At 40.3% G+C, this 11826-nt stretch overlaps 1 protein-coding gene across 1 annotated transcript in view; it reads right to left on the reverse strand.

Annotated features, from left to right (window-relative positions):
- The window catches only part of SAMD13 (sterile alpha motif domain containing 13), a 52728-nt gene extending 41977 nt beyond the window's left edge, over positions 1–10751 (reverse strand). The window contains exons 1-2 of the mRNA NM_001434819.1: positions 10677–10751; positions 5935–6019 (exon numbers count right to left, since the gene is read on the reverse strand). Coding sequence (NP_001421748.1) covers positions 5935–5987 — 53 coding nt within the window. The 5' untranslated portion in view covers positions 5988–6019; positions 10677–10751. The remainder of the gene's footprint in view (positions 1–5934; positions 6020–10676) is intronic.
- Between the last annotated feature and the right edge of the window lie 1075 nt (positions 10752–11826).

Below are 11826 nucleotides of genomic sequence, written 5' to 3' on the forward strand. Positions count from 1 at the left end.
ATGTGTAGAAGTTTCCCTTCAAGTGCTCAGTGGAGTACTGATTATCACATACACATGAAGAAATAAGCTGGGGAAAGAATCATGAAAAAGAATTAGAGACAAAAATCCTTAGAGATCACACAGAGTTGGGAACAGTGCTTGTTTCTATCTTCCAGAGAGGAATATCGCATCATTCAGGAGTATTGGTTATAGTAGAAATGTGGGTCTTACTTCAATAAAAGGGGGAAAAAAGGGTAAATACAGCTCTAGTCTTGACTAACAATACTTATTAATAAAATAAGGCTTCAAAGGATCAATTGCTTGTTTCCAACTAATTCAAGCACATCCCAGGACAAAGATCTGGAATATTTACAGGAATACAAAATTATCGAACATTCAACAAGGAAAAATTCAAAACACCTAATTTTCAATAAAGAATTACCAAGCGTACAAAGAAGCAGAAAAATATGACCCATAGTGAAAAGAAAAACCAATCAACTGAAACCGACTGAGAAGTGATAGAATTAGTAGACAAGGACATTGAAACAATTTTATGACTATATTTCATACGTTCAGAAGCTAGAGGGAAGGATATGTAAAGTGAAGACATGAAAGATTTAAAAAGACCAAGCTGAACTTCTAGAGATGAAAACTTGTTTGAAATGAAAAATGCATTGGGTGGGATTAACAAGAGATTATACATTTCAGAAGAAAAGATTAGTGAACTTAAGGAAAAGCAATAGAAACTATCCAAAAATGAAACACAGAAAAAAGACTGGGAAAAAAATTAGCAGGGTATCAGTGAATTGTGGGGCAATATCAAGTGATCAAATAAACCTATAACTGGAGTCCCCAAAGGAGAAGTGGAGAAAGACCAAAGAAAATTTAAAAAATAACAGTTGAAAATTTCCCCCAGCAATCCCACTGCTGAGCATACACACTGAGGAAACCAGAATTGAAAGAAACATGTGTACCCCAATGTTCATCGCAGCACTGTTTACAATAGCCAGGACATGGAAGCAACCTAGATGCCCATCAACAGACGAATGGATAAGAAAGCTGTGGTACATATACACGATGAAATATTACTCAGCTATTAAAAAGAATACATTTGAATCAGTTCTAATGAGGTGGATGAAACTGCAGCCTATTATAGAGAGCGAAGTAAGTCAGAAAGAAAAACACCAACACAGTATACTAATGCCTATATATGGAATTTATAAAGATGCTAACAATGACCCTATATGTGAGACAGCAAAAGAGACACAGATATAAAGAACAGACTGTTGGACTCTGTGGGAGAAGGTGAGAGTGGGATGATTTGGGAGAATAGCATTGAAACATGTATATTATCATATGTGAAATAGATCACCAGACCAGGTTCCATGCATGAGACAGGGTGCTCAGGGCTGGTGCACTGGGATGACCCTGAGAGATGGGATGGGGAGGGTGGTCAGAGGGAGGGTCTGGATGGGGAACACATGTATACCCATGGCTGATTCATGTGAATGTATGGCAAAACCACCACAATATTGTAAAGTAATTAGCCTCCAATTAAAATAAAAATAAAAAAATAAAATAAAAAAAAAAGAAATTTCCAAACTTGATAAAAACTAAGCCCATAGATTCCCCCTCCCAAAAAACAAACTTTAAACACAAGAAAGATGAATAAAACTACACTGAGTCTCATAATCAAATTGCTCAACAATCAATGACCCAGAGAAAATTTTAAAAGCAGGCTGAAAAGAAAGACAAGAAAAAAAGTAAAAGTTTTTCTTGTCTTAAGATTGAGAACAAAATTAGGATGTCTAATCTCACCAGTGCTATTCAACTTTTTACTGGAGATCTTATTCAGCACAATAAAGTAAGAAAAAGAAATGAAAGGTATCCACAGTGGGAAAGAAAAAGTAAAACTGTCTTTATTCACAAGACATAGCTGTCTATGTTAAATATCTGACAGAGTCTATGAAAAAGCCATTAGAAGTAATAAGTGAGTTTAGCAAGGTTGTAGGATACAAGATTAACATTAAAAAAAAACCTGCCATATTTCTTTATACTAGCAATAAACAACTAGAAATTTAAATTTAAAAAGCACTATCAATAATGGGGCTTCTCTGGTGACTCAGTGTTAAAGAATCTGCTGTTAATGCAGGAGATGCAAGTTCAATCCCTGGGTCGGGGAGATCTCATAGAGAAGGAAATGGCAACTTCCTCCAGTATTCTTGCTTGGGAAATCCCATGGACAGGGAAGCCTGGTGGGCCACAGTCCATGGGATCACAGAAGAGTCAGACATGACTTAGCAACTAAACAACAACAACCATTAATTATAGTGTAAAAATATGAAATATGGAGGGATATATCTGATGAAATATGTGCAAGACCTGCACACTGAAAACTATGAAACATTGCTGAGAGAAATTAAAGAGGACCTAAGTAATGGATTGAAATGCTGTGTTAATGAGTTGGAAGACACAATATTGTTAAAATGTCAATTCTCCTTAAATTGATCTATAATTCAATGCAATACCAGTCAAATGACAGCAGGTATTTTTTGGGGGTAGAAATTTAAAAGCTGATTTATATGGAAAAGCAAAGGACCTAAGAGTGCCAAAACAAGTTCCAAAAAAAATCAAAGTTGAGTGGATAATACTACCTGATTTCAAGATTTATCATAAAGGTATAGTTACCCAAACAGTGTTGTATTGGGATGCTGCTGCTGCTGCTGCTAAGTCGCTTCAGTCGTGTCTGACTCTGTGTGACCCTATAGACGGCAGCCCACCAGGCTCCCCTGTCCCTGGGATTCTCCAGGCAAGAATACTGGAGTGGGTTGCCCTTTCCTTCTCCAATGCATGAAAGTGAAAAGTGAAAGGGAAGTCGCTCAGTCGTGTCCAACCCTCAGCCACCCCATGGACTGCAGCCTACCAGGCTCCTCCATCCATGGGACTCTCATAAATACATACAAAATATCAATGGAATAAAATAGAGTCCAGAACTAGAGCTACAGATATTTGATCAGTTATTTTTTTCAACAAAGTTGCAGAGATAGTTCAACAAATGGTGCTGGAACAATTGGGTATCCAAAGGCAAAAAAACCGACAACCGAAACCACTATCAACAGTAAGACTTTAATCCTTATTCCACACCATATACAAAAACTAACTCAAAAATTATAGTCCCAAATCTAAGAAAACATAAGAGAAAATCTTTGTGACCTTGAGCGAGGCAAATATTTCTTAGATAAGTGACACTAAAAGCACTATCCATAAAATAAAAAATTTATAAACTGGACTTCATCAAAATTTAAAACTTCTGCACTTTGAAAAGCACTGTAGAGAGAATGAAAAAACAAATTATATACAACAAGAAAATATTTTCAAATCATGTATATAACAAAGGACTTGTAACCTGAATATGTAAAAATTCTACATAATAATATACTAAAAAACCAGCCCAATAAAAAGATGGGCAAAAGATCTGAACAATACTTAAGAAGATCTGTAGATAAAACAAGCACATTAAAAAAAAAAAACTCAACATCCTCAGTCATTACAGAAATGAAAATTAAAACCATACCTAATAACCAAGGAGAGAACTATCTAAAACACTGATAAAGGAAACTGAAAATGATTCAAAGTAATGGAAAGATATACCATGCTCTTGGATTGGAAGAATTGATGTTGTTAAAATGGTCATACTACACAAAGCATCTTCAGATTAAAAAACAAAACAAAACACACCTAATGAAATGAAGAAGCCCGATCACACCAAGTTCCTGAGGACACAGAACAACTGGAATGCTCACACACTGCTGGTGGGAATGTAACATGGCACAACTAGTTCGGAAAATAGTTTGGCAATTTCTTACAAAGTTTGGCATACACCTACCACGTGGCCTTCCCTGGTGGCTCAGATGGTAAAGCGTCTGTCTACAATGTGGGAGACCCAGGTTCGATCCGTGGGTCGGGAAGATCCACTGGAGAAGGAAATGGCAATCCACTCCAGTACTATTGCCTGGAAAATCCCATGGACAGAGGAGCCTGGTAGGCTACAGTCCATGGGGTCGCAAAGAGCAGAAGCGACTTCACTTACTTACTTACCACGTGGCCCAGTTACTTCCCTCCTAGATACTTATCCAAGAAAAATGTATATGTTCACACACACACTTGTACACAAGTGACCAAGGCAGTTTAGTTGTAATCCCTAATAAATGCGAACAACCCAAAAGTCTATGAACAAGTGGGTGGACAAACAATGAACAAAGTGTTGTATATCCATACAATAAAACATTACTTAGTAATAAAAATCAATGAACTATTGATACATATTATAACATAAACAAATCCTAAATTAATTATTCTGGGAGAAAGAAACCAGACCCCTTCCCTCCCCCTAAAAAAAGTACATTCTGAATAATTCCATTTATATAAAAATCTAGGAAAAATAAACTAATCTTCAGTGAGAGACTACCAGTGTTGCCTGGGGAATATAAGGGCAGAGAAGGGCAGGAAGAAGAGATTATAAAGGTTTATGAGGAACCTGTGGGGATGATGGATATGTTTGTTATCTTAATTTTGGTAATAGTTTCATGGGTGTATACAAATGTCAGAGCTTATCATCTTTTATACTTTAAACACAGGCAGTTTATTATATGGCAATCATATTTCAATGAAGCTGTTAACTTTTAAAATGGATTCAAATTGAATAAAATTAAAAGTTCAGTTCATCAGACATTAGTCATATTTCACGTTTATAATTGCCACACGCAGCTCATGGCTACCACGGTGGACAATATCTGTGTAGGTCATTTCATCACTGCCCAGGGTACTACTGGAAGCAGTTGGTCTAACCGACACATTACAAAAAGCATCTGTTTCTTTCATTCCTCCTCCACCTACCTTCCCCAAACTTCAAACATGGGAACAAGCATGGAAGCATGGCATTGATATATAAATTACAGGAGAAAATTTTAAAGCAGATTTTATTAAGTTTAATGTAACTTTAATATAAAAGATACCTTCTATTCATAAACATATATAGCATACTATTTTTTCATTCAGTTATAACAACTTCTACAGATTACATTAGCTTCTTCCAAAGCTCAAGTTGAAGGAGATTTTAAACTAAAATGACAGGGAAAAAATGAAACAGACAACACTGTCTTGGAGCATACTTCTTCCTTGTAAGCAATATGGTTAGAGCCAAAATATAACTCCTAGAATAAATATTTTTTCATATACTTACAGATATTTTATGTCTAAAATACATAGCATGTTTCAGAATACACCACATAATGCAACTGAATTTTCCTATTTAAAAGTATCAAGCATATAACTCACAATAGATATAATCAGAAGTTTCAATTGTAAGAGCAGATATAAAAAAGAGACTTTGGTATATGCAGAAATATTTCACATTCAAGGAACAGTTCATAAAATGAGGACAGAGAAGTTGTTAAACTTAGTATTCTGACACTTTTTTCCTTCCCTTCCTATAGCTTTCATTTTTGAGATGGGTGGTTTTATTCTAAAAAGACGCAATCTCTCTTTTCTGTTCCCCCTCACACACACACACACACACACACACACACACACACACACCGCCCCCCCCCCCCCCATACTCCATGTAGCCTATGGACTTGGGAGGCAGAGTCTGTGTTTGCTCTGTGTTTTTGTTTCAATATACAGAATTCAGGACTGGAATCTTCAACCTTCCCTGTTTTAAAGCCTGATACACTAACCCTTTATGCACTTTGATGTCTGAGTCATCTCTTAGAAATGGAATACAGAAAAAGGCAATTGGGGCTGGAGGGAGAGGGGAAGCTGGTCGCCAGTGTAGACCAATGAACCAAGACAGCCCCCACAGTGTATTGTAGTAGGTAAGCAAGAAGTATAAAAATAGAACCCAAGTCCCTCTGTTGTTTGCAGAAGCAGAACTCACAAGCCAGTTTCACTTACTTTTTTACACCGACAGAGCCATTTTCCTTGTTTTCCATGTCAACAGATAGCATGGGGAGGCTGCAGGGTTCCTTTACTTCAGCAACTAATCAATAAGGGAGAAAAGCTCGTGTTTAATTCTTTGAAAGTGAGAGAAGAATATATACTCTGAATCGGAAACATAATGGTCCCTTTTACAGCCTCACACCAATTCACGTATATGTTTGCTTAAATCTCCAGTTCCCTCAGCGATTGGAGAGATGTGATTAAACCTAAAGAATTGGAGGAGACAGATTGGGGTGCTTTCATCTGTGCTGGCACTCCCTGCCTCGACAATAAGCATTTGCAAATGAAATTGAATCCTTGTTCAAAACAAGTGCTGTGTGAACTGGCACAGCTTCTCCCAGTGCCAAGCTCTCACTTAAGACACTGCAACTCATAAATGAGTCAAAGTCGACAAAAACAATCCCCCTTTTCCTCCCCTTTCCACCTCGGGCTGTGATTTCTTTTTTTCTTACTGTATTTTTTTTTTTTTCTGTCCACTCCCACTTCTCCTCTATTTTTTCACTGCGATGCAAAAGAGCACTTAAAGCTTTTGTCAGCAAGTATTCCCCTACCTCATATATTCTCAATGAAAACCTTAAAAACCTGTCTGTGAGATGGCCATGCTCTGGTAAAGCTGGAAGCTCACGAAAATGTCAGATAGCCCTTAACACAGAAAGGTGCTGCTGGTGTGTGTGTATGTGTGTAAGAGAGGGTAGGCAGCTCATTAGATTTATGTAAAAATCATCAAAACATTCAAGGAGATATAGTAGCATCCATCACTTTGTCTTTTTGTTTAGTAGGAAGAACACAGAAAAAATAAAATCCCTCTACAATTAATATGCAATTAGCAAGACGAAAAAGCTACAAACAAAACTGCTGAAAAAAAAAAAACTAGTTCTGAAACGTGCTTGTTCTTCTACAGCTGAAGCCATAAATTAAATACATTTCCTCTCAAATCACTTTATACTTCGGCACTTCTTCCCTAGGGATTACTCTGACATGACAAGTGCATCATTTAGTATATTCACAAGATTTTATCACTGTTACTGAAGTAGATGATTAACAAATAATACTGTTAAGTGTGGGATAATCTTCACTGCTGATATACACACACACACACATACCACACACACACAAACTTCCAGTCACTACACCACTTAGATCATTCATAGAGAAATCCAACATTTAATATACATCTAGATATTAACATACATCCACACACCGTTACAGAGTAGACAGAAGATAGTGCTGCTTGCTCCATGCCAAAAGAATGATTTCACTTCAGTTGGAAACTGTTACACATTCACCATTTTCTAAGCATCTCAGAAACAAAACAAAACAAAACACTCACAATGATACTCTGCAACACCACACTACATTGTCTTATTATTATTATTTTCTTTTCTTGTGGAAGAGTAAAAAGAAAACCTACCTAGAAGCAACTAAAACATGTCATTTTTTTATGGCTTATCAAGAACAGCCAAAGAAACCCCAATGTTTTCTTTCACAAAGTAGGCTGGCAAAGGAATTCAATAAGGAGGTACAATTTGACACAGTGAAATAAAACCAGGCTGGCTCTCAGCCAACATGACGTTAGGAATCACACACAAGCTGCACCAACTGCCTTCTGGTTCATGGCTGACTTTTTAAAGCTACAGTGTGCCTGTTCACTTTTGCTAACTACCTTCAGCACAATTAGTGGAAGTGAATGAATCACAAGTCCCCAAGCTGCAGAATTCTCTCTGCACCTGTCTTGATCAAAGGAAAACAAACTGTATCAAGAGGCTATTATTTTCTCCCTCCCCCTCCTTGTTTCTGTATCATATGTCTCTGCTGTTTTGAGCATGAATGTCATGTGTCAAACTATTTTTTTTCTTCCCTGTGGGAGAAAAAATAAGAGAAAGTCCAGTGCCTATGGGCTATATTCAGTGAACACCCAGAAGCTGCAGTCCTGTGTTACTCTTTTGCTGACAAAATTCCCAGGGCTGGCTTTCAAGCTCTTTGTGAGAATAAGGAAAGTACTGCCCAGCAGAAAATCCTTTTACTTCATTATGCAGGAAGTAACATATTTCAGAGAGGATGCAAAGGAGATGACCAGATCGCTTGAGGACGCCCACATTCTTTAATTTTGGCATTCATCCTACCAGATGAAGTCAGCCAAAAACTCAAAATAAAACAAACTTTATTCTATGAAACAAAAACAATTAGTCTGGGAGGTTTCATTTTACCAGATTTCCCCAGTTGCGTAAAAAGCATAATTCAACAAATTCAACATTTCTTTTCTATAAGCACCTGCTACTTTATTAATTACATATGAAAAAAAGGATTTGTGCCAACCCCCAAATTCATAGTATCTTCCACCATCCTAAGTCCCAGTTCAGGAAAGGGGAAGGTAGAATAAAGGCCAGGCATGATCTTTTGATTAAGTTACCCTGATCAATCTTACAGTTCCCTTGCTTGACTAGGAACTACTGCTCAAGGGAAACATTCCCATTCCACAAGCATACTGTATATAACTAGGAACATAAATGGTTGTCACTGAAATAAACAATCAATATTTGCACACTTTTAGGTCAAGATGTCAACAAAATCTCTCAAGGTAGGGCAGAGGGATCCTAGAAAAAGTCATCTCCTGCTGAAATACTGTATAGAGTGGGCAGAACTGAGGAAAAAGCTGCTGGTCTCTCTTTTCTTTAGCAATTTTTAAGGGTACTAGAAAATCAGCAACTATGATCTAAATTTGCAGTCTGAATTTCAAAGTCAATTTTCTTCCCCTTACTTCTTGCAGGAATGGTATTAGAAATTTTCAACTTCTTGGAAGATCATCACTGAGAAAAATTTCAAATGCTCTCTCTGCACATCTTTGCCATGGCCCCCCTTGAAAGAGTAAATAATAATAATTTAGGGAAGACTTCTAAATATTCTTTTATTTTTGAGTACTATTTTTTGAGCACAGCTCAAACAAGTGGGTTTTTTTCTTGGTTTGTTTTGTCACCAATGATCAAAATGATGAACTATTCTGGAGACAGAGGACTCTTTCACCAACAGATTCCATAATGCTTTTGAAGTTGATCTGAGGTGTCTAAACTGTTTTCCAACTAAATTCAAATGGAAGGGGGCTGGGCTGTGAGTCCTGGGGGCAAGGGATAGAGAAGAGAGTACCCTGACAGCACTGTCATGGCAGTGCTTAGAACAATACTAGGTTCAGCCCACCACTCTTGAAAGGAGAGAGGCAAAGCATGTGTAGTTATACTGACTCTCAGACACCCTCACAGGAGAAAGGATTCTGTTCCTCCAAGAATTTCTTCCTACGTATAGAAGAGGACATCCCTTACTGTCTTGCCTGTTGTGATCAAAATTTGCCTGTTAGACAAGGGTGTGGGTTTCAGAAGGTGTTGTGAAAAATCAATCCCATTTTATAAAAAATGAGCCACATATCCTGACAACAGGAGGTTTCATTCATCAGCTAATTTCTAATTTTGGAGTAAACTGACATTTGTGGGTATAAGCATCTATATTAGTACTCAACCACTTCCTCCTCACTCCCTCCACAAAGTGATATTAACCCTCTGCTAATAAAAATTAAGTCTATTTGTGTGTAGTGTGGTGTCTGGTGTGTGTGTAGGGCATAGCTTAAATGCAGTATGTGTGATAAGCGTATGCTGTGTAATATGTGTGGGTGTTGTACCTGTGGTATATGTGTGTGTTTGTGGTGTGCATAGTGTCGTGGTATTCGTGTGTTTGCAGAATGTGCAGTATGCATTGTGTTTGTGTCTGTGTGTGTAAGAGGAGTGAGAGATAGAGATGCAAACCAACAAGACCCTCTAATCCAGGATATCATGGGATGTGCTAAAGTAACTTCAGAAGTCCTCGTGCTGAAATTTCGGAGCAGTACTTTCGGGGACACTTGGAAATGGGCTCAGATAGGAAGGGAGATGGGTCAGGAAGGATGGGAAACTGGTGCCTCAATCGGCTTCTTTTATTGATCTCTCATCCCCTAGTGAGCAAGCACCCTCCCGGGGGAACCATCCTCCCTGCCTTGCCTCCAGGTATCCGCCCGCAGGCGTCTCCAGTCCGAATCGCCGAGCGCAGACCTGGGTACACAGCGCTGCAGAAGTCATCTCAAGAAGTCGCCGAAGGGAGGGCCGAGCTCAGCAGGGCCCTAGAGGGTCTCTAGGGGAAACTGAGGAGGGCCTGGAGAGGGGGCGGTGGGGGCAGAACATAGGGCAGGAGAGGGGATGCCGGAGAGACTCTTGAATCAGTGGTCACGTCCGACAGCCAAACGACTCGCTTGTGGCACTGGTGACAGAGGGGAAAGTTTCTGGCTAAGATTTTCAAGAAGAAATCGTTTGTCTTTGGGACTGGGGGCTCCCCAGGCGAACTCATCTTTGGAAAGGGAGTAGGGAGGTGTGGCGCTCGGTAAGCGCCCAGCCGAGCCTTGCCATCTCCTGGTCCCCTCCTGCTAGCTCCGCCCTGCAGCCCCCAGGGAGCCGCAGCGCTCCACGGGGCCGGGCACGCTTCTGCCCCCACTTCCACTCCGGGGTGACAGATAACACACTCGGGGGGTACAACAAGCTGCAGGAGCACCGGACACACAGCAGAGACGAGGGAGGGCAGGGCAGTTTTTCTCGTGGCTTTCTTCGTTTCCTTCCATCCTGGACAGGGTGGGGTAGGACGGGCGCGTTCCCAGTGCCCTCGTAGCACGAGCGATTACTTACCTCCCCGTATGGCCAGCGCCGGGAGGCTTTCCCCGGTGCAGAGCTCGCCGGTCGCCACGCGCCCAGCCCCAGTGCACCCGGCCGGGCGCGCGGGGCACGCCGGGACTTGTAGTCTCCGCCCTCGGGGCGAGGGTCCGAGGGCTGGGTCGGCGAGGAAGCTGAGAGGCCCGGGAGGGAAGGCATGGGGCCGGGGCGCTAAGAAGGTAAAGGGAGGACATTTGCAAGAACTTAAAACTTCCTGGGAGCTGGAGGTGTGAAACACTCCGAAAGAGATTTTTAAACAGGGAGATTTCAGGCTAATACCCTTTTCTTCCTGTCTTATTCGCACGTGGCAATTCTGATGAAGTTTTGAGCTGGGGTTTGGCAGTTATGACAAGCAGAGATTTCCTCGGGCCAAGTCCACATTAGAGCGTTACTCCTTTTACCCAAACAGACGAGTGGCATCCTCTGCTTGGAACACCTATTGTGTGGCTCACTCAGTTGAAGCCTTGGGCATGCAAACGGAGAGTGAGTAATTGCCCATTACATTTGGAGAGCACTTTACAGTTTACAAAGCACTTTTTACTGACTTAGTTCATTTTATTAGAACCAGAAAGCAACACAGATACGCGGAGGAAAACTCAAAAATGCAAGGAGTCTTTTGTATTCGCACTTCCGGAGGTTGGGGGTCCCCCCACCCTTCGTCCTCCCCCTCCCACCCTTCGCCCTCCCCGCCCCCACCTCGACCCCCCAGCACAATTCTTTTTTTCCTCCACCCCTTTTCTTAGCAGCTGGGAAGAGAGCGTAGGGAGGAGGCTGTGTCAGATGTGGTGGGCGCAATGAAAGAGGGGAGCCTGCTGTGAAGGACTTCCTTGAAAGAGCTGATAATAAATCTTTACTAAATATGGAAATAAGTGAAACCAAAAGAAGAACCTATGGACTGGAAGAATGGAGGGAGAAGGAAAAGGCAGGTGGCACAGATGCAGAGACTGAATAGGAGGTAGTGATTAGGCTAGAGACAATATGAGAAAGTTGTATCCAAAAAATTAAAATGAAAAGAAAAAAAAAGCAAAATGAGGGATTTTTTAGAAGCCAGATAGACCTAGAATCTTGCTTTGGAGCTAGTTCTGTGACCTTAGGTAAGTTGTTTAACCTCCTCAAGCCTCTTTTT

The sequence above is a fragment of the Bos taurus genome, chromosome 3, assembly GCF_002263795.3.
Source record: "Bos taurus isolate L1 Dominette 01449 registration number 42190680 breed Hereford chromosome 3, ARS-UCD2.0, whole genome shotgun sequence".
Lineage (NCBI taxonomy): Eukaryota > Metazoa > Chordata > Mammalia > Artiodactyla > Bovidae > Bos > Bos taurus.